Source organism: Hylobates moloch, unplaced genomic scaffold (genome assembly GCF_009828535.3).
Source record: "Hylobates moloch isolate HMO894 unplaced genomic scaffold, HMol_V3 SCAFFOLD_5, whole genome shotgun sequence".
NCBI lineage: Eukaryota > Metazoa > Chordata > Mammalia > Primates > Hylobatidae > Hylobates > Hylobates moloch.
The window spans coordinates 80,230,438-80,253,632 of NW_026652280.1; the positions used below are offsets into that span (position 1 = coordinate 80,230,438).

The window sequence follows — 23,195 nt, forward strand, 5'->3', positions numbered from 1 at the left end:
CCTCCGTAGCTGCCGTAGTCGGCTGGCCGGGCGGCTAGGAGTTCCCGGAAGTGCCCGAACAGCCGGTTTCCGGTGCAGGTGGGGAAAATGGCGGTGGCTGCAGTGTTCTCGACTTCGTTGCGGGTGAGGAGAGAGAACGTTCTAGCGTCCTGGGCGGGCAGCAGCGGGGATTACCCTTTGTCTTCCTCTATGGTCTCTATCTTGGGGAGAGTTCGTCTGCCCGATAGCCCAGGGCAAGTGCAGGCCCAGGGAGAGGCCGATCCTGCAGCTCAGGAAATAAAGGTCGCTTCCATTCTTTGGTGAGCCTACTGTGTGCCGGTCTGGAAATACCTGCTTAAACGATCAGTCATCGTCCAAGACCCAATTCGCCTCTCACCTACGTCCCAGGCGAGGTTAGCCCAACTTCTCTGGGCGCCCCTTCTCCCAGTTCTTTAGTCTTTAATGCTTTTCGTGGTTTCACATAGTATCTTGAGCTTTTTGTTTTGTTTATAATTGACATATAATAATCGTACGTGTTTATGGGGGTACAGTATAATGTTTTAATACGTGTCCGTTGTATAATCAAATCAGCGTAGTTAGCATGTCCATCAGCTCAAATCTTTATCATTTATTTGTGGTAATAACTTCTCAAGATCTTTTTCTAGTCATCTTGACATATGCAGTACAGTGTTATTAGCTGTAGTCACTCTAATATGTAATAGAACACTGGAACTTATTATTCTTTTTTCCTAGCCTGCTGTTATAAAGTAACTAACTTTGCCTCTGTCTTCCCCTCCTACCCCCATCCCTATCTTTATTCTTTTTTTTTTTTCCTATAGACCCCGGAACTCGATCTTTATTCTTTTTTGATGTAGGCGTTTACACTATAAACTTCCTTCTTAGTACGGTTTTTGTCGCATCTCATAATTTTGTATATGTTGGGTTTTAGTTTGTCTCAGGATATTTCCTTTTTGTTTGTTTTTTGTCGTTTTCCTTTTTTTTGAGACGGAGTTTTGCTGTTGTCACCCAGGCTGGAGTGCAATGGCACGATCTTGGCTCACTGCATCCTCCACCTCCCGGGTTCAAGCGATTCTTCCGCCTCAGCCTCCTAGGTAGCTGGGATTACAGGCATCGCCATCATGCCTGGCTAATTTTTGTATTTTTGTAGAAATGGGGTTTCACCTTGTTGGCCAGGCTGGTCTCGAACTCCAGACCTCAGGTGATCCGCCCGCCTCGGCCTCCCAAAGTGCTGAGATTACAGGCGTGAGCCACCGCGCCCGGCCTATTGTTTTCCTTCTTTTTTGCTTTTTTTTTGTAGAGACAGGGTCTCACTATGTTGCCCAGGCTGGTCTCAAACTCCTGGCCTCAAGTGATCCTCCCGCCTCAGCTTTCCAAAAAGCACTGGGATTACTGGTGTGAGCCACTATTCCTGTGATGTCTCAAGATATTTTCTAATTTTCCTTTTGATGTCTTCTTTGACTCCTTGATTGTTCAAGAGTGTGTTGTTTAATTTCCACGTATTTGTGAATTTTCCAGCTTTTCTTTTGACATTGATTTCCAGGTTTTAATAAAATGTCTCTTGTATGGCATATAGTTGAAGCTTTTTTTAAATTCATTATATTCAGCCACTTCATGTCTTTTGGATGGGGAGTTTATTTTATTTTATTTCTTTGAGACAGAGTCTCACTCTGTCGCCCAGGTTGGAGTGCAGTGGCATGATCTCGGCTCACTGCAAGCTCCACCTCCCAGGTTCACGCCACTCTCCTGGTTTAGGAGTAGCTGGGACTACAGGTGGCCCCCACCACGCCCGGCTAATTTTTTGTATTTTTAGTAGAGATGAGGTTTCACCGTGTTAGCCAGGATGGTCTCGATCTCCTGACCTCGTGATCCGCCCGCCTCGGCCTCCCAAAGTGCTGGGATTACAGGTGTGAGCCACCTTGCCTGGCCTGGAGTTTAATCCATTTATACTTAAAGTAAATAGTGGCAGAGGTGGGCGGATCGTGTGAGTCCCGGAGTTCAAGACCAGCCTGGGCAACATGGCAAAACTGCTTCTCTACTAAAAAAAATTAGCCAGGTGTGGTAGTACATACCTGTAGTCCCAACTACTTGAGAGGCTGAGGTGGGAGTGCATCTGAGAAGTCAAGGCTGCAGTGAGCCTTGATTTTGCAGCTGCACTCCAGACTGGGCATCGGAAGTGAGACCTTGTCTCAAAAAATAAATAGGGAAGTACAATCATCCCTTTGCATCCATGGGATGACTTGTAGGATCCGCTGTGGATATCAAACTCTGCAGATGCTCAGTCTCTTATATAAAATGGCATAGTATTTGCATATAATCTACACACATCCTTCCATATGCTTTAAATTATTTTTAGATTACTTATAATACCGAAAACAATGTCAAGGCTATGTAAATACTTGTTATACTATATCTTAGTTGTTTTTTAATTGTTGTATTATTTATTTCTTTTGAATATTTTTGATCCACAGTTGGTTGAGTGTGCAGTTGGTTGAATTTACAAGTGTGGAACCCACAGATACGGAGGGCCGACTGTGCTTCCTATTGCCATTTTGTAAACTGTTCTCTGTCTTACAACATTTTTGCTCCTCTTTTCCACTCTGGTCATCCTTTATATTTCGTTGACTTTTTTTTTATTTTGTAGTGACATACTTTGAGAAATGAATTTCTCATTTTCTTGTGTGGCTTACACAGGTATTTCTTTGTGGTTACCATGTGGCTTATATAAAACATAACAATCTGTTTTGATAACTTAATTTCCATTGCATACAAAAACTCTGCTCTTTTATGACCCCCTTGTATGTTATTGATGTCACAAATTACATCTTTTTATATTGTCTCCATTAACAATTTTTTATGGTTATTTTTATACCCTTGTCTTTAATTTCTATGCCAAAATTAAAAGTGACTTACGTACCACAGTTACAGTATTATAGTATTCTGTACTTGTCTCTCTATATATATATTTTTAATTTAATTTTTTTTTTTTTTGAGATGGAGTCTCACTCTGTTGCCAGGGTGGAGTGCAGTGGCGCGATCTTGGCTCACTGCAACCTCCATCTCCTGGGTTCAAGCGATTATCCTGCCTCAGCCTCCCGGGTAGCTGGGGCTACAGGTGCCCGCCACCACGCCCGGCTAATGTTTTGTATTTTTAGTAGAGATGGGGTTTCACCGTGTTAGCCAGGATGGTCTCGATCTCCTGACCTCGTGATCTGCCCACCTCAGCCTCCCAAAGCGTTGGGGTTACAGGCGTGAGCCACCGCACCCGGCCTCCAGTGATAATTTCTTTAACACAACTCATACCAGTGTCACACAATTCCCTGGAACTATGTGACAACCATTATTGTTTCTTTTATGGAATGCTGCCTTGATACTAACAGAAAAAAATGGGTGAAATTTGGCTAAAATAATAAGACATCCCAATTATTAGAACAATTTCCTTGTACTGATAATGATAGTCCTCCCCATCCGCATTCATTTCTGTAGAAATTACTCAATCATGTTATTTTAGTATAGAAAGTAGGAATCCCTGCCTTCAGTCTGCGTCAGAATATCTTAGAGGGTTGTTAAAAATTCATTCGTCAGAGCAAGACTCCGTCTCAAAAAAAAAAAAAAAAAAAATTCATTCGTCGGGGCCCAGTCCTAGAGATTCTCATCCAGAATGTTTATAGTGGGGCTTGGGAATCTGAATTTTCATTGCATGCTGTATTAGTTTACTAGGGCTGCTATAACCTGTGTGGTTTGAAGAACAGAAATTAATTTTCTCATAGTTCTGGAGGCTAGAAGTCCAAGAGCAAGGTGTTGGCAGATGTGGTTTCTTTCGAGGCCTCACTCCTTGCCTTGCAGATGGCCACCTTTTCACTGTGTCCTCACATTTCTCTGTGCATGCACATCCTTGGTGTCTCTTTTGTGACTTTATTTAAAGACATAGGGTCTTGCTTTGTTGCTCAGGTTGCACTTTAACTCTTGGGTTCAAGCAGTCCTCCCACCTCGGCCTCCCAGGTAGCTGGGACTATAGGGACATGCCACTGCACCCAGCTTTTTCTGACATTTGACAGTTTGATTAAAATACATCTCAGTGTGGACTTCTTTGGCTTCATGTTAATTGAGATCTGTTGGGCTTGAATCTGGATATCCACTTCTTTCCCCAACTTTGGGGGTTTTTAGCCATTATGTCTTTTTTTTGAGATGGAGTCTCACTCTATCACTGAGGCTGGAGTGCGATGGCACATTCTCAGCTCACTGCAACCTTGCAACCTCTGCCTCCTGGGTTCAAGCAATTCTTCTGCCTCAGACTCCCCGGTAGCTGGGATTACAGGCACGCGCCACCATGCCTGGCTACTTTTTGTACTTTTAGTAGAGACGGTTTCACCATGTTGGCCAGGCTGGTCTCAAACTCCTTACCTCAGGTGATCCGTTCACCTCAGCCTCCCAGAGTGCTGGGATTACAGGCATTAGCCACTGAGCCCAGCCAATTATGTCGTCTAATAAGCTTTCCTCCCCTGTCTTTCTCTTATAGGACTCTCATAATGTGTATATTTGATCTCCTTGATCTTGATGGAGTCCGTAAAGCTTTCTTCACTCTTTCTCATTTTTTTTTTTTTTTTTTTTTAGAAAAAACCCTGACTAATTTAAAATGACCAGTCTTTGAGTTTGCTGACTCTTTCTGCTGCTTGATCAGGTCTACTATTGATCTTCTCTAGTGAATTTTTGTATTTATTCAAATTTTTAAATTTTTTTTTTTTTTTTTTTTTGAGACGGAATCTTGCTCTGTCACCCAGGCTGGAGTGCAGAGGCGCGATCTCGGCTCACTGCAAACTCCACCACCCGGGTTCACGCCATTCTTCTGCCTCAGCCTCCCAGGTAGCTGGGACTACAGGCGCCCGCCACCATGCCTGGCTAATGTTTTGTATTTTTAGTAGAGACAGGGTTTCACCGTGTTAGCCAGGGTGGTCTCAATCTCCTGACCTCGTGATCCACCTGCCTTGGCCTCCCAAAGTGCTGGGATTACAGGTGTGAGCCACCGCGCGGGGCCTTTTTAAAATTTTTATATATTTTTATTTTTTAGAGACAGGGTCTCACTATGTTGCCTAGGCTGGTTCTCGAACTCCTGAGCTCAAGTGATCCTCCAGCCTTAGCCTCCCAAAGTGCTAGGATTATAGACATGAGTCACCATGCCTGGCCTCCTCTAGTGAATTTTTCAATTCAGTTACTGTATTCTTCAGCTCCAAAATTTTCATTTGGTTATTTTTTAATGTTTTCTTTTTATTGGTATTCTCATTTCAAGCATCACTTTCCAAAGCTCATTGAACATCGTTATTATGGCTAGTTTGAATTCTTTATCAGATGATTCACAGTGATTCACTGTGTACTTCTGTTTCTTTAGTTTCTGGAGATTTATTTCATTCCTTTAATTGGACCATGTTTCCCTCTTTATTCATGTGCTTGGTAACTTGTACTGGTGATTTCTACATTTGAAAAATCATCTGTCTCTCCCAGTCTTTGTACTGGTGATTGGCCTTCACCAGTCAGCATGGATAGAGATTCTGAGGGCCTCTCAATCCTTTCCTGAGGATGTGTCTTTTCTGGACTTGTGGATGTAAATTCCCAATTGGAGGGATTTGCCGGTTTTCTTTTTCAGGAGCCCATAATCTCTTGCTCCCTCTAGTGTCTGCCTATGATAGTGCAGTTTCTCGAGCTGCTGCAAGTCTCCCAGCTGTCTTATTCGGTGGCCTCCAGACTTTTAGAGTATGCCATGTCCCATCAGTGCCCCAAGCTGGGCAAGACAGAAACTGGTCCCTCTGGTAGCTTCCCCAAAAGACAGAATGTTACGACTGGGCGTGGTGGCTCACGCCTGTAATCCCAGCACTTTGGGAGGCCAAGGTGAGCGGATCACCTGAGGTCAGGAGTTCGAGACCAGCCTGACCAACATGGAGAAACCCTGTCTCTACTAAAAATACAAAATTAGACGGGCGTGGTGGGGCATGCCTGTAATCCCAGCCACTCGGGAGGCTGAGGCAGGAGAATTGCTTGATCCTGGGAGGCGGAGGTTGCGGTGAGCCGAGATCGCACCATTGCACTCTAGCCTGGGCAACAAGAGTGAAACTCCGTCTCAAAAAAGAAAAAAAAAAGTCAGACTATTAGATGCACACTCCACTCCCCCCAACCCTGGGAGAGGCCACTGGGCTGTATTGGCCTTTCTCTGCCTTTTCAGGGATCCTCTGGATCAGCAGCAAGTCACCCAGGCGTTTAGAATGTGCTAGATCCTTTCAAGTGCTTAGAGACAGAATCCAGTCCCCCAGAGAGCCCCGAAAAGCTAGAATGTTGGTTGCACACTGCACCTGTTTCCCTCCCTAGGGAGAAGCTGGGAGGTGGGAGTTTTCTCCTGCTTGTTCTGCACTGAGCCAAGGATGAGTGATGAGGGAGTGAGTGCTTGCCAGTCTAAACTGTCACCTTTGTTCTCCGTGGTTCTTTGTTCTCCCTCAACCTGCTGCCCTTTTCTGTCAGCACTTAGATTCAAACAAAACAGAAACCTGATCCCCCCAAAAGTCCGAACATTATACATACTTTTCAGTCTTCTCTTTCTATCTTGGGTTGAAGCTAGGAGCTGGGGGTTATCTCATGATCATGCTTGGGCAGGGAGGGGAGAGACTATGGCAAATGAGTGCTACAAATTTTTCCGCTGTATTCCATGCAGCTGGTTTTGTGTTCACCTGGGGAGCAGGAGCCTCTTACTGGTTTCTGGATTTCTCACAGGGAATTGGTTTGTTTGTTGCTGTTGGCTCAGTGTCTCCATCAGGGAAGGAGGATCTGGGGTTTCCTACTCCACCATCTTCACCTCTTGCTGAGGTCACCACCTTGACATCATGTCTTGATAAGTTACCCACTTCTCTGGCTTGGGAGCCTTTGGGGGATTAGGGATCATGCTGTCTCTGTGTGCTCAGGATTTGACACAGGTGAGTGAGTAGAGTATAAACCACACTGTAAGAATTTTAAGGGAGTGCAAAGGAAGGAAAAATTATTTCTGCTGGGATAGTTTCTGGAAAGGCACTGATTAAGGACACATTTGCAGTTAGGACTGTGTTTTAATTCTAATTGCAGTTACTATTTGGATGATTTTGGGTGAGTTATTGAACCTTCCTGAGCCTCTATTTCCTTGGCTGTAAAGTGGGGACAATATCAACATAATTTCTTTTCTTTTTTCAGGGGGATAGGGTCTGTTGTCCAGGCTGGAATGCAGTGGTACGATCACAGCTCACTGCAGCTTCGACCTTCCCAGGCTCAGATGATCTTCCCACTTCAGCCTCCTGAGTAGCTGGGACTGCAGGCACTATGGTGGGACTACCCCACTATGCCTGGCTGATTTTTGTATTTTTGGTAGAGACAGGGTCTCGCTATGTTGCCCAGGCTGGTCTCGAATTCCTGAACTCAAGTAATCATGCTTGCGTCGACCTCCCAAAGTGCTGGGATCACAGGTGTGCGCCACCACGCCTGGCCAGCAGTGTAATTTCCTCATGACTAAATGTGATTGAATGCATTCAGCACCTAGTAAGCATTGAGTAAATGATAGTGATGATAGTCGTCATTATTGTAAAGATGTTTGTGGTTTGTTCATTTCAGATGCTTGCTCTGTCAAGGCACAGCCTATTGTCTCCTTTGCTCAGTGTGACATCATTCAGGCGCTTCTACAAAGGTGACAGTCCAACAGATTCCCAAAAGGACATGATTGAAATCCCTTTGCCTCCATGGCAGGAGAGAACTGATGAATCCATAGAAACCAAAAGAGCCCGCCTGCTCTATGAGAGCAGAAAGAGGGGAATGTTGGAAAACTGCATTCTTCTTAGGTATGGGACTAGGAGTCTTTTTTTTTTTTTTTTTTAAATCGGGCAGCTTCCTGAGCCAGAGTAGGTTCAGAGAGACTCCCGGGAGTAGGAGTCTTGGTGTCACTTCTCTTATTAAACACAGCCTTCTCAACCTCTTTTTTTTTCTTCCTTTTTGTTTTTAGCCTTTTTGCTAAAGAACATCTGCAGCGCATGACAGAGAAGCAGCTGAACCTCTATGACCGCCTGATTAACGAGCCTAGTAATGACTGGGATATTTACTACTGGGCCACAGGTACTGGGCATGATAAGCAGTATAATGTGAAAATAGGACAGTTTAGGCTGATTTGAGTCTAGAATTGTATCCTAGATACTTTTTTCTTTCTTTCTTTTTTTTTTTGAGACTGAGTTTCACTTTTGTTGCCCAGGCTGGAGTGCAACGGCACGATCTCGGCTCACTGCAACCTCTACCTCCCAGGTTCAAGCGATTCTCCTGCCTCAGCCTCCTGAGTACCTGGGATTACAGGCATGTGCCACCATGCCCGGGTAATTTTGTATTTTTAGTAGAGATGGGGTTTCTCTGTGTTGGTCAGGCTGGTCTCGAACTCCTGACCTCAGATGATCCGCCCACCTCGGCCTCCCGAAGTACAGGGATTACAGGCATGAGCCACTGTTCCTGGCCTATAATTTTTTTCTTTTATTCATGAAGTAGACACTCAATCCAAACACTGTTCAAATTTTCGTTAAGTGTACAAAATTTTTTTATCAGTTAAGATTTTTTATTTGCAAGACAGAGTGGAAACTTGTCTGTCTCACTTAAGCAAAAACGAATTTAGTGGAAGGGTATATGAAGCTCACAGTATCAAAGGTTGAAGAAGAACCACTCTGGGAATAGAGTGGAATCAGACAACTAAGTCTGCCTAGCCATAGCTCCTCAATAGTTTCATTCTGGCCGGGCGCAGTGGCTCATGCCTCTAATCTGAGCACTTTGGGAGGCTGAGGCGGATGGATTGCTTGAGGTTAGGAGCTTGAGACCAGCCTGGCCAACACAGTGAAACCTCATCTCTACAAAAAATACAAAAATTAGCAGAGCGTGGTGGCGGGCAACTGCAGTCTCAGCTACTTGGGAGGCTGAGGCAAGAGAATCGCTTGAGCTTGGGAGACAGAGGTTACAGTGAGCTGAGATTGCACCACTGCACTCCATCCTGGGCAACAGAATGAGACTATGTCTCAAAAAAAAAAGTTTCATTCTGGCACTGCCTTTATGAGGAATGAATTCTAACTGTGTATAGTTAGGATTAACTTTGGCTACGAGTAAAAAAAAATCCAAAACAATAATGGCTTAAAGAAGGTAGAACTGTCTTTCTCATGACAGAAGTCCAGAGGAAGGCAAAGTCCAGAGGAAGGCACACTCCAGAGCTCATAGAGGGGCTTTGAAAAGTCATGGGTCCAGGTCCCCCCTACTTGCTGCTCTTTCATCCTAGCATGTGTTGTCTACTTCTTGATCCAGGACAGCCATATTTCAGCCCGGAAGAAGTGTGTGGAAGTGCATACCCCTCCTTTGTAGATCCCGCTCAGGAAATTATCCAGCATACTTCCACTTATTTGCCATTGGCCACAGCTTAGTTGCTTGGCTACATCTAACCATAAGGAAAAATAATACAGTCTCTTCCATCTCCCCAGCTACGTTGGAGATTCTGTTATCGAAGAAAATTGGATATTAGGGGACGTGTCATTCATTCTGCCACACTCTGGGACTGCTGTTTTTGTGTCTTCACTCAATATTTGTATCAGAAAGTAGCAGCCATTGTCTATGGGTTCCAGGTATGAAGAGTGATAAGACAGAGTCTGGAGCCTTATACAATCACTGGAAAGCCAACAAAGTCCAAATATTTACTCTCCAACCTTTTACAGAACAAGTTTGCCCTGACTAAGCATAATGCATTTGAGATGCGTATCCTTGTTGCTGCTTGTATCAATAGTTCATTCTTTAGTGTTGCTGAGTAATATTCCATTGTGTGGATGTACCACGGTCTGTTCATCTGTTGACCAGCTGAGGGACATTAGGATTGTTTCCAGCTTTAGGTGATTATGAATGAAGCCACTGTAAACATTTGCATACAGATTTTGTGAACATAGGTTTTAGGTTTTCTTGAGTGAATACTCAGGAGAAGGATTTGCTGGGTCATGTGTTAAGTGTATATGTTTAACTTTATAATGAGGCCAGGTGTGGTAGCTCATGCCTGTAATTTCAACATGAGATTACATGCTCCTCCTTTGGGAAGCCGAGGCAGGTGGATCACTTGAGGCCAGGAGTTCGAGACCAGCCTGGCCAGCATGACAATACCCTGTTTCTACTAAAAATGGAAAAGTTAGCCACGTGTGGTGGAGCTACTCTGGAGGCTGATGCAAGAGAATCGCTTGTATCCAGGAGGCAGAGGTTGCAGTGAGCCGAGATCACGCCACTACGCTCCAGCCTGGGCGACAGAGCGAGACTCTCTCAAAAAAATAAATAGGGCCGGGCGCGGTGAGTCAACGCCTGTAATCCCAGCACTTTGGGAGGTCAAGGCGGGTGGATCACCTGAGGTCCTGGCTAACATGCTGAAACCCTGTTTCTACTAAAATGACAAAAAATTAGCTGGGTGTGGTGGCGGGTTCCTGTAGTCCCAGCTACTCGGGAGGCTGAGGCAGGAGAATCGCTTGAACCTGGGAGGTGGAGGTTGCAGTGAGCCAGGATCGGGCCACTGCACTCCAGCCTGGGCGACAGAATGAGACTCTGTCTCAAAAATAAATAAATAAAACTTTTAGTATGTTTTTTCTGTAATAGGTAAATATAGATAGTAAGCTTTTTCTATAATAGGTAAATATAGATAGCAAATACAGATAGTGAATATTTTAGGCTTTCCAGGCCATGCAGCCTCTCATAACTACTCACCTCGACCTTTGTAGCATGAAAGCAGCCACAGATAGCAGATAAACAAATGAATATGATTGTGTTTCAATAAAACCTTATTTGTGGACACTGAAATTTGAATTTCATACTGTTTTCACCAGTTATGAAATATACTTTCGATTTTTTTTCCCCAACCATTAAAAAATCATTCTTGGCTGGATGCAGTGGCTCACACCTGTAATTCCAGCACTTTGGGAGGCTGAGGCAAAGGATCTCTTGAGACCAGGAGTTTGGGACCAGCCTGGGCAACATAGACCCCCTATCTCCAAAAATAAAAATAAATTAGCTGGGCTTGGTGGTGCACGCTGTATTCCCAGCTACTTGGGAGGATCACTTGAGCCCGGGAGTTCAGAGACTGCAATGACCTATGATCACGCCACTGCATTTCAGCCTGGGCAAGAGTGAGACCCAATCTCTAAAAATCATTCTTAGCTCACAGGGCATAGTTTGCCAACTTCTGTGCTAAGCAAAAGAGGTCAGACTCGGCCGGGCACGGTGGCTCACGCGTGTAATCCCAGCACTTTGGTAGGCTGAGGTGGGCAGATCACGAGGTCAGGAGATCGAGACCATCTTGGCCAACATGGTGAAACCTCGTCTCTACTAAAAATACTGGGCATGGTGGTGGGTGCCTGTAATCTCAGCTACTCGGGAGGCTGGGGCAGGAGAATCTCTTAAACCAGGGAGTTGGAGGTTGCATTAAGCCGAGATCATGCCACTATACTCCAGTGTGGGTGACAGAGTGAGACTCCATCTCAAAAAAAAAGATCAGACGCAACGAGTACATACTCAGTACATAATTGGACTCAAAGAATGTGATTCTGTTTACATGATAATCTGAAAAAGGCAAAACTTACAGGGACAAATCAGTGATTGCCAGGGTGTTGGACGTGAAGGGAGGGCTTGGTGTTCCACATCTTTACCCACGCTTTGTATTATCAGGGTTTTGTTTTTGTTTTTAGCCATTCCAAGAAGTATATATTGGTACATCACTGTAGTTTTAATTGGCATGTCCCTAATGACTAATAATATTGAGGATCTTTTCAAGGGCTTATCGGCCCTTTATGTGTATTTGGTGATATGTCTCTTCAAATTCCGCCCCCGACCCCTGCCTCCCTTTTTTTTTTTTTTTTGAGACAGGATCTCATTCTGTCACCCAGGCTGGAGTGCAGTGGTGCAGTCATGGCTCAGTGCAGGCTCCACCTCCTGGGCTCAAGCGATCTTCCCACCTCAGCCTCCAGAATAGCTGGGACTACAGGCCGGCAGCACCATGCCCAGCCAATTTTTGTTGTTGTATTTTTTGTGGAGATGAGGTTTTGCCATGTTGCCCAGACTGGTCTCAAACTCCTGAGCTCAAGCAATCCACCTGCCTCGGCCTCCCAAAGTGCTGGGATTACAGGTGTGAGCCACCATACCTGGCCAGATTTTCCATTTTGGAAGATACTTTCACTGGATATAGAATTCGAGGGTCACAATGTTTTTTCTTCTGTTAAATAGACACACTTCTACCGCCAGCTCTTAGTGTACAAGATCGAGTAGTCAGGAGTTCCGCTGGGTTTGGGCTTTGGTTTTGCTCTGGTTACCTTCAGTGCGTCACCAGCTTCATATTCCCTCTCGTGTTACCATGTGCTGTTTTCTCATTTCCATAGTTGTGACGAGGTCTGCTGTATCTTTGTTCCTTTGTATGTGTCTTCTCTTTCTGAATCTTTTCAATATTTTGTCTTTGGTTTCTAGCTGTTTCAATATTATATATGTAGGTTTTATTTGATATTTATATATGTAGGTATTTGATATTTATCGTGCTTTTGGGTTCTCTGGGCATTTTGGATCTGCGTTTTCATATCTTTTATTATTGTTAAAAAATTCTCAGCTGTTATCCCTTCAGATATTTCTTCTGCTTTGTTTTCTCCCTCTTTTCCTTCTAGGATTCTAGTTATACTTAGTTAAATGGTTTAATATTGTCCAACAGCTTTTGTGGGGGTTTTTTTTGTTTGTTTTTTTTGAGACAGTCTTGCTGTGTCACCCAGGCTGGCATGCAGTGGCACCATCTTGGCTCACTGCAACCTCTGCCTCCTGGGTCCAAGTGATTCTCGTGCCTCAGCCTCCTGAGCAACTGGGACCACAGGCACGTGCCGCCATGCCTGGCTAATTTTTTTGTATTTTTAGTAGAGACGGGTTTCACCATGTTGGCCAGGCTAGTCTTGAACTCCTGGCCTCAAGTGATCCATCCGCCTCAGCCCCTTAAAGTGTTGGGATTACAGGCGTGAGCCACTGCGCTCAGTTTGTCCAACAGCTTTTGGGTTCTCTGTTTTGTGTTTTTTTTACTCTTTTTTCTCTTTTTGTATCGGTTTGAGTAATTTGTATTAGATAATATCTATTGACCTATCTTCCACTAATTCTTTCCTTGATGATGTCAAATCTCATGATGAGCCTGTTGAAATCATTCTGCATATCTGCTACTGTATTTATTTTTAGCATTTCCATTTGACTTTTGGAGTTTCCAACTCTGCTAGAATTTCTCATCTGTTCATACATTTTGTCTGCTTTTTCCACTGGCGCGTTTAATATTAGTCATAGTCATTTTTTTTTTTTTTTTTTTTTGAGACGGAGTCTCGCTCTGTCGCAAGCTCCGCCTCCCGGGTTCACGCCATTCTCCTGCCTCAGCCTCCGGAGTAGCTGGGACTACAGGCGCCCGCCACCGCGCCCGGCGAATTTTTTGTATTTTTAGTAGAGACGGGGTTTCACCATGGTCTCGATCTCCTGACCTCGTGATCCGCCCGCCTCGGCCTCCCAAAGTGCTGGGATTACAGGCGTGAGCCACCGCGCCCGGCAGTCATAGTCATTTTAAATTCCCCGTCTGATAGTTCTAACATCTGGGTCATCCCTCAATCTGTTTCTGTTGATTTCTTTGTCCCTTGACAGTGTCTTGTTTTTTTCTTCTTTTGTTTATATGTCTCTCGTAATTTTCTCATAACTGTATTTATGCTTACAATCGGGGATGCTGCTTCTGCTTTACTGTTAGTGTGGGGATCAAGTCAGTGAGCTGGGAGGTAAGCTCAGCTTGGGTTTTGTTTTTGCTTTGGTTACCTTCATTGCATTACTAGTGTCTAGTGTTAACATGTGCTTAGGGTGGAAGCTGGATCTGTTGCCCAGGCTGGAATGCAGTGGCGCCATCTCAGCTCACTGCAACCTCCACCTCCTGGGTTCAAGCGATTCTCCTGCCTCAGCCTCCCGAGTAGCTGGGACTACAGGCACGTGCCACCACACCTGGCTAATTTTTTTTTTTTGAGACGGAGTCTCTGTCACCCTGGCTGGGGGCAGTGGCGTGATCTCGGCTCACTGCAAGCTCTGCCTCCTGGGTTCACGCCATTCTCCTGCCTCAGCCTCCCAAGTAGCTGGGACTACAGGTGCCTGCCACCACGCCCGGCTAATTTTTTGTATTTTCAGTAGAGACGGGGTTTCACCGTGTTAGCCAGGATGGTCTCGATCTCCTGATCTCGTGATCCGCCCACCTCGGCCTCCTAAAGTGCTGGGATTACAAGCATGACCCACCGTGCCCAGCCAAATACTTTGTATTTGTAGTAGAGATGGGGTTTCACTGTGTTAGCCAGGGTGGTGTCGATCTCCTGACCTCATGATCGGCCCTCCTGGGCCTCCCAAAGTGCTGGGATTACAGGCGTGAGCCACCACGCCCGGCCTCCAGAGGGTTTCTTAAGAGAAACCCTATTCTACCTTCAGCTCTCAGCCTTCCCTGTATTTCTATGTCTCAGAGGGAATCTCTGTCTGTGTTCTTGCCTTTCCCCAGTGCAGCAGCCTTCCTGTTGCTTCCCACTTGGTGCTTGGTTTGTTCAGGGGAGGAGAGGTTGGGATGGCACTCTGTGTTATCCTGGGCTAGCCTTAGTCCCAGGTAGCCCCTGTGGTCCTGGGTCTTGGAGCTGGGATTTCTCAGTTGTAGTGCCTCTCCCATAGGGGTAGAGGAAAAGAGTCCAGGCTGGACTTTATGCTTTTTTAAATTTAATTTTATTTTTTTTCCTGAGACAGGGTCTTGTTCTGTTGCCAAAGCTGGAGTGCAGTGGTGCAATCTTAGCTCACTGCAGCTTCGAGCTCGGCTCAAGCAATCCTCCTGCTTCAGCCTCCCAAGTAGGTAGGACTAGAGGTGCATGCCACCACACCCAGCTATTTTTGTTTCTTTTTTTGTAGAAATGGGGTCTCACTATGTTGCTCAAGCTGGTCTCAAACTCCTGGCCTCAAGCAGTTCTGCCTTGGGCTCCCAAGGCACTGGGATATGCATTTTTTGGACACATTGGCTCTTTCCCTCCTCCTGGTCTTCATCACTGAGGAAGGTTCTTTCTAGCCTCCTGCTTTCTACCCAGTCTTTGTCAGGAGCACACCTTTGTGAGAAGAACCCGTGAGTGGGTGCATATTCCATTTGTGTCTGTGGTTTTATTTTGATTTTTATTTATTTATTTTTTTGAAACGGAGTTTCACTCTTGTAGCCCAGGCTAGAGTGCAGTGGCACAATCTTGGCTTACCGCAACATCTGCCTCCCAGGTTCAAGCAATTCTCCTGCCTCAGCCTCCCGAGTAGCTGGGATTACAGGTGCCCACCACCATGCCCGGCTAATTTTTTGTATTTTTAGTAGAGACAGGGTTTCACCATGTTGGCCAGGCTGGTCTGGAACTCCTGACCTCAGGTGATCCACCTGCCTCGGCCTCCCAAAGTGCTGGGATTACAGGTGTGAGTCACTGTGCCCAGCCTGTGTCTGTGGTTTTATACACTCATGCTAGCCCACACTTGGCTTTTAACAATTCATTGCAAATTTTAGTGGCACAGGCCTGCAGTCCTGGCTGCCCTGGAGGCTGAGGCAGCAGGATCGCTGGAGCCCAGGAATGTCTGGGCTGCGGTGCTCTGTACCAATCAGGTGTCTGCTGTAAGGTTGGCATCAATATGTTGACCTCTCAGAAGCAGGGTACCACCCGATTCCCTAAGGAGGGGTGAACCAGCCCACGTTAGAAATGGAACAAGTCAAAATTCCTGTGCTAATCAGTAGTGGAATTGCACCTCTGACTAGCCACTGCAGTCTACCCTGGGCAACATAAGGCTGGCCCTGTCTGTATTAATTTAAAAAAAAATTTTTTTGGCTGGGCGTGGTGGCTCACGCCTGTGATCCCAGCACTTTGGGAGGCGGAGGTGAGCGGATCACGAGGTCAGGAGATCAAGACCAGCCTGGCTAACACAGTGAAACCCTGTCTCTACTAAAAAAAAAACAAAAAAACAAAAAATCAGCTGGGCGTGGTGGCGGGCGCCTGTGGTCCCAGCTACTCAAGAGGCTGAGGCCAGGAGAATGGCGTGAGCCCAGGAGGCGGAGCTTGCAGTGAGCCCAGATCACACCACTGCACTCCAGCCTGGGTGACAGAGTGAGACTCATCTCAAAAAAAAAAAAAAAAAAAATTTTTTTTTTTAGCTGAATTCCTTTTACCCATTTGTATGATGTCCAGTGTCTCTTCTTCCTGTGCCTGCCACAGGTGAGCAAGTGCACGGCTCTCGTTTCTCTTTTGAAGGGCCTCTTTTTACTTAGGTTTCGTCTATTGGGTTGCCCCGTGACCTCAGTTCTCTGACATCTTTGAGAAAAGTCATGATATTTGTAATTTATCTGGCTTTTTCGTGTTGTTACAGTGAGTGCGATATTCTTTCCAACTTTCTATTTTCTTGGGGGGAGCCAAAACCTCTTTGATCTTATGTTGATTGTCACATGAAAACAGAGCCCTCACTAGATGCCAGGCCCTGTGCTGAGTAAGGGAGAATCTGACTTGGTTTTGAGGAATTCTCTCTCCTGGCATTGTACCTAGTGTTGGTGGAAGGGTAATTCTGGAGCACATTGCCTCGGCTTTGGCAGTGGGAGGCTTTGCTTGTAATTGGCATCTTAAATAAGTGTCCCGAGGGTGTAGAGAAAGGTCAGAGGGAGCAGCGCACTGCCAGACCCACTGCCGTAGACTGAGGCTGGCCTTCTCATTCTTCTGACTCAGTGTCTTTGTTGCCCGTTCACTGAAATCTGGTTCTTTAGGCTCATGACAGTTCTGTGTGCCTCTAATATCCTTCCAATAAATTCCTTTTTGCTTAAGTTTACTAGAGTTATTAGTTTCTGTCTCTTAAAACTGAGGATCTCCAACTGATAGACAAAGGAGAGAGAGCTTTTGTTTCAAGAAATGTATACATTGCAAGGGAAAACACAGTGTCTGGGGAACAATGGAATTGCCAAATGCAAAGCAAAATAGTACAGCCAAGATTGTGCGAGCCAGGGGTCAACAAACTTGTTCATAAAGGACCAGATAGTAAATATTTTACTTGTAGTCACATGGTCTCTGTTGCAAGTACCCAATTCTGCTGTCGTAACACAAAAGCAGCATGGGTAATATGTAAACCATTGGGAGCAGCTGTTCCAATAAAACGACTTACAAATATAGGCTCACACAGTTTGCCACCCCCTGGTATAGGCTAACATCGTGTATATTTAGAAGAAGGATGGAGACAGTCTATATATCCATCTGTGGTTCTTGGCCAATGTTTCAAGTTTTAAGATTCTCATACCTGAGCATTGACTGACTATGGCATAATTTTTTCTGCCCACTCTTCTCTTGCAGAAGCTAAACCAGCCCCAGAAATATTTGAAAATGAAGTCATGGCCCTGCTGAGAGACTTTGCTAAAAACAAAAACAAAGAGCAGAGACTGCGTGCCCCAGATCTTGAGTACCTCTTTGAAAAGCCACGTTGAGCTGTGCTCCACGGCCTGGCATGGGGGTTCAGTCTGCGGATGGTAACTACTTATGATGGACGTTAGCCTTGCTTCCGGCTTCTCCTTAGTTGCCCAGCTGCCCCACCCCAGACCGCTGGTCCTGCCTTAAGTGATGGACATAACCCTCTCCCAGGACATACATGTAAATGCACAATGTGACTCATTCTCATACTTTTTTGTTCAGCTCTGAGCCTCAAAAGTGATTTGTCAGCAACGCTGGCATGCAGGCCTTGCCTAGCTGCTATCTCTAGAGGCAAGTCTGCCACGAGAGGGCACTGCAGGCGAAGCAGTTGTGCTTGCTCATTGCCTCAGCCCAAGTGTACTCAAAGAAAAGAGGCAGCCAGCTGTGCGTGCTGTATGGCAAGCCTCCCGCCCTCCCTGCAGCTCCCCGCCCTCAGTGGCCCAGGGCTTTGTTGAGGTGGAACTCCCCACTTCCAACCTGGTATGGCTCCTTCTGTGAAGGGTAGCTGATCCCAGCCTCCTGAGCCGAATCCTTCAAAGGCACAGCAGGCAGAATGAGGGCCACAGGCAGGAGTGGCGTAGGCACACTGCTTAAGAGTCAACATCTTCATCATTGGGCTTTCTTTAAAACGTGCACTTTGGAAGTTGAAAGAGAATTATTAAAGCATACTGAAAAAAGGAAATTTACAATTTCCCAGCCCTCACAATTAATTTCGTCTATTTTCATATAACCCATAGTCATATCTTTATAGCGTTTTACAAGTTCACAATTACAGGTTTATTTTCATGTAGCACTATAGAAAACTTTACCCTGCATTCCTACAGTCTTTACAATTAGTTGACTAAATAATAATACATAAGAAATAATATATTAGAATGAATTAGTTAGAAGTGTTTTTAAAAGCTCTAGGGCTGTGTTGACTTCTGTGTTGCTAGTGGTGCCCTCCCTGGAGGGGTTTTGCCCTCAGAGCTGTAATCTAGGCAGTAGAATCAGTCACCCAAACTGGACCAGGTGCATCTAAAGCTGTTGACCAGAGGAAGGTCGGCCAGATTTGATGAGCAGGTGGTTGGTGATTATAGGAGCCGCACACAGGGATGACACACGTACATGTTTCCAGCATTGTTGAGCTCCAGGGTTCCTACAGAGCCACCTCATGGTTCCTGCCTGCCCTTCAGTATCCATGGTGGCTCAGGAGGGAAGGGAAGAGATCTAGCCTTTACATAATCACAGTAAAGCCTCACAGCACTCTAGACTAGTGGTGTTATCCGTATTTTATACATAAGAAAGTGGGCTCAGAGAGAGGAAGTAATTTGTCTAAGGTCAGGTAGCTATTGAGTCGAAAAAGCAGAATTTAGTATAACTCAGTCTGCCTCCAAAGCTCTTGAACTTTCTACTAGAACACCCTGCCTTACTGCTGGAAATTTAATAAAAGTCTCTGTTTGGAAAAGCTGTGGCAAATAAACGTGACAGTTCTGAGACATGACCTCTGTGTTACATGGTGGGTAGGAATCTGCCAGGTGCTTCGCCAAGTGAGTAGATCTGAACTTGGTCACCCAGTGAAGCTTCTGTGAGGAAGCAGCGCAGTGTACTGGTTACACATTCAAATCCTGGCTCTGCTGCTTACCTGCTGGATACATGAATTGACCTGAGCCTCAGTTGCCTCATCTATAAAATGGGGATGATAATGTTTCCTGTCTCAGCTAGTTGATGAGATGAAACACACAAAGCTCTTAACATGGTAACTTGCACAGTATGTACTCTGTAGATGTGAATGTCAGCATTTAGTCATAGCCTTAGTCTGAGACTTAAAACCTGTCCCTAACACAAATCGCCTGGCATATCAGTGAGGTCATCATAGCTACATCCAGGGTGTCTCATCTGCAGGTCAGAAAGCTGAGCCTATTAATAGAACCACAGAGTGTCTTACCTCCCAGTGAAGACTAGAGAGAAAACAGACCCTGGTGACAAGACCTTTGATGGAAAAATCTAGCACTCTCCCCTAAGCAAGGAATGGAAGTGAGACTCGCAGAAGCAGGGCAGGCGAGGGAGGAGACGTCTCCCTGGGAGCTTGCTGAAGTCTCTGGCTAGTCTCTCGGGCTGCATTTGATGCACCCTGGGGAGAATGTTAAGCAGGCCCGGAGTTTATATATAGACATAGATGTGGACTTCACGAAGTGCACATGAATCGGGCGGTGACTTACCCATTTATCCTTTGCACGTTATGCAACAAACCCCAGTAGCCAAGGATGTAGTTGGAACTTTTCTCCCCCTCAGGTTTGATCCCTTCTTAGCCTGATTTTGTCTTATTTAACACAATGTTGAATTGCTGCCGCTTTCACCTGGGAATGGCATGCTTCTAGAGGAGTTGTTTTCCTCCCAGGCTGCTGGATTGTGTCATCTTTGAAAGTGAAGGTTCTTGCTAAGTTCAGCCGCTCAGTTGTCAGGCCCAGGGGTGCTATGTAAACAGTTTTTCCCCTTTATTAGGCATTAAATAAAACTAGGCCGGCCACAGTGCATTTTTTTTAGAAATTAAACATATAGCAAGGGCCAGCAGCCCCTGAAGGATCCCTGATGCACAGAAGCTAGACTCATTCCTTTTACTTTGACACATCCCTGCTTACTGACCTCATTCAGAGCCTGTATGGGGCATATGAGCGTCTGGCCCTGTCCTGACCGACTCAAGTGGTCTTGTGAGTCCTGCACAGGCTCCCCACGTGACACCTTAAATTGGGTCAGGAAAGGCTGTTCTCTTCCCATCGTTTCCTTTTAATCATCCTAAGTCTTAAAAATCCGTAAGCCAAACACCTTGTGCTGGAGCTTTCTGTGCCTTAGATAGAGTGTGTCTTTTGGGGGTCATTGTAGAAGCACCTCTTACTGGCTTTGAGTGTTATCTGGAGGTCATCTAGTATGTCTTCTGCTCCAGCCAGGGTGGCATCAGCACAGACCCAGTTCATATTTTTAAACATCACCGGGAAAAGATTCCGATGGGATAGTTGAAGTCTCTCATTTATCCTTCAGTCCATCTGCAGCTATTTGTGGCTAGACAAAGAGGAAGGTTTAATGATAAGCTAAACAGCCTTAGATGGCAAGCAGGTCTGTGAGATTTTTGAGCTGACAGCCCCACTTAATAGTATGTTCTGTAGTATCTGAGGACAGTGGACTCACCATCCCACAGCTATCATGTTGATGACACTGATCAGTACCCAGTGAAGCTACCTCCTGACACCTCAGTTTCCCAGTGAACCCTCTGGGAATGAGGAGTGGTGTTCAGATTTTCCTGTCAGGGAAGATGGCATTGGTGGGATAGGTGGCTTCAGGCCAGCAGTACTTTTTGTGACTTAAGAAACAAGTGTTGTTAGCAGTTTGTTAGAGGGGTGGTAGAAAGTTTAAGCTATCCAGGACAACATCAGTCTTTAAAGGAGATGGGTAGATTTATCATCACCTATAGCTGCAAAAGAAGAGTTAAAGCCTTTTGTTGGATCCTGGATCTCAGACCCCAGATATTCCTTTTTTTTTTTTTTTTTTTTTTTTGAGACAGGGTCTCACTGTCACCCAGGCTGGAGTGCAGTGGCAGGATCTCCCCTCACTGCAAGCTCTGCCTCCTGGGTTCAAGTGATTCCATGCCTCAGCCACCCAAGTAGCTGGGATTACAGGTGCATGCTACCATGCCTGGCCAATTTTTGTGTTTTTAGTAGAGACGGAGTTTCGCCATGTTGGCCAGACTGGTCTCGAACTACAGGCCTCATGTGATCCGTCTGCCTCAGCCTCCCAAAGTGCCAAATATTCCTTTCAAAGAGGAGAATGTTTCTTTAAGAAGGGGATTGTATAATCTGTCATGAGATTAGAGTATAAAAGGAAAAAAGTGGGGGAGGGTGGATATATCATTTTCTGTAACAACACATCACAGCATGGAACTTTAAGCAAGTGAGGACGTTAAGATGTACATTCTGTTTCTCAGTGGATTTCAGGTGATTTGGCTAATATTTAATAAAATACTCTCCTCTGGTGATGCCCTGGAACACGTGTTTAGGGGAAGTAGAACAGAATAGTTAAGGGGAGCTGTTTAAGAATGAGGCCTAACCTAGAATCCTGGAGCTCCCATTGATTAGCTGGGTGACCTCAAACACATTATTTAACCTCTCCAAGCTTCTGTTTCTCATCTGTGGAAAGGAAAGAAAAGGAACCCGACCTCACAGTGTGGGTATAAGGACTGAATAAAGTCCTGTCCCTGGAGAGCTTAGTACAGCCCCTGTACCCTCAGTAACACTTGGTAGTAACAGCTAATAGTTCGGCTTGTTGTGTACCCAGTGCTGCTGAGTGCTTTACATCATTTCATCCCACAATACCATGAGATAGGTGCAATGATTATTCCCCTCTTAGAGATGAGGAAAGTGAGGCTTGGTGAGATGAAGTTGCTAGCTCAAAGTCACAGATAGGAAGCAGTGGGGCTAGGGTTTGAAGCCAGGCAGTGGGCCCCAGGGCCCTTGCACTTAGGTCATGTGCTACCCTGCCTCAAAACATGAAAAGCATCATCATCTCTCTTCTAACAACCTCTCATCCTGAATCTTGTCTTGGTCCATGGAAGACTGCTGGTGTGGACAGCTTTGCACAGATTGGGCCACCCTCTCTTGGTTCCCTATAGGACCTGGGGACCATGACTCATATGTCACAGCCTCAGCAGCTCCAGACTTAACCACCTGAGCCTTCCAAGGAGGACACGTGCAGCCTAGCTCTCCAGGTGAGAGTTTGGAGTTCAGAGACTTCTGTGGATTTGGAGGGGAGCCAGAGGGAAGGGCTCAAGTTCTGCCCAGCTTCAAGTGTTTTCTCCTTACCCTGAGCAGTAGAGATGAGCTCTCATGCTTTCCGGGCCTTGCCATCACTGGCTGTGCTTTCTATCCAAGTGGGAGGCTGCCTCTGAGAGTTGGATGTGCCTGTTAGGAAGCCCACATAGAACTCATTCCAGGGTCCCAAGATGAGTTGCACAACCTCTATCGCACCCACTGGCTCCAGTGCCTTTGCTGACAAACTAGTGCTGGTTCCTCCTAAGGCCCCAGGTTCTGAGGCCAGGCCCTCTGTGAGCAGAACCCTCACTCACCTGTTTGTCTGGGCTCCCATCTCTCAGCAGAGTCGTGCAGAAGTGAGAAGGTTTTCGTAGATGGTGTATTAGATACTGTGTTTCCAGCAGAAGCAGAAACAGGTAGTTGTCTTGGTCCAAATAGGAAAAGTGATGCTTAGAAATCTAACTGGAGACCGGGTGCAGTGGCTCATGCCTGTAATCCCAGCACTTTGGGAGGCCAAGGTGGGTGGATCATCTGAGGTCAGGCGTTCAAGACCAGCCTGGCCAACGTGGTGAAACCCCGTGTCTACTAAAAATACAAAAAAATTTAGCTGGGTATGGTGGCATGTGCCTGTAATCCCAGGTACTCAGGAGGCTGAGGCAGGAGACTCACTAGAACCCGGGAGGTGGAGGTTGCAGTGAGCCGAGATCCCGCCATTGCACTCCAGCCTGGGCAATGAGTGAAAATGCTTCTCAAAAAAAAAAAAAAAAAAGAAAGCTAATTGGAAAGACACTGTCATGGTCTTCACTAAATGCTGGGGATAGAGAAGAACGCATCTTGTCTGTCCTTGGGGAGCTCACGTTCTTGGTGCTTTATTTCGTTGATTGCCAAGCAG

At 45.8% G+C, this 23,195-nt stretch overlaps 1 protein-coding gene across 8 annotated transcripts in view; it reads left to right on the plus strand.

The window, feature by feature from the left end:
- Nucleotides 1-18: 18 nt before the first annotated feature.
- SDHAF2 (succinate dehydrogenase complex assembly factor 2) overlaps nucleotides 19-23,195 on the plus strand; it is a 64,829-nt gene continuing 41,652 nt past the window's right edge. For 5 of the 8 annotated variants that reach the window (XM_058438775.1, XM_058438776.1, XM_058438780.1 and 2 more), the window contains exons 1-3: nucleotides 22-123; nucleotides 7,618-7,841; nucleotides 8,003-8,112. In XM_058438775.1, the coding sequence (XP_058294758.1) occupies nucleotides 88-123; nucleotides 7,618-7,841; nucleotides 8,003-8,112 (370 nt within the window). In that variant the 5' untranslated portion in view covers nucleotides 22-87. Of the gene's footprint in view, nucleotides 124-7,617; nucleotides 7,842-8,002; nucleotides 8,113-17,408; nucleotides 22,099-23,195 lie in introns of those variants that run through there. The other 3 variants (XM_032153029.2, XM_058438779.1, XM_058438778.1) reach the window with 3 other exon arrangements.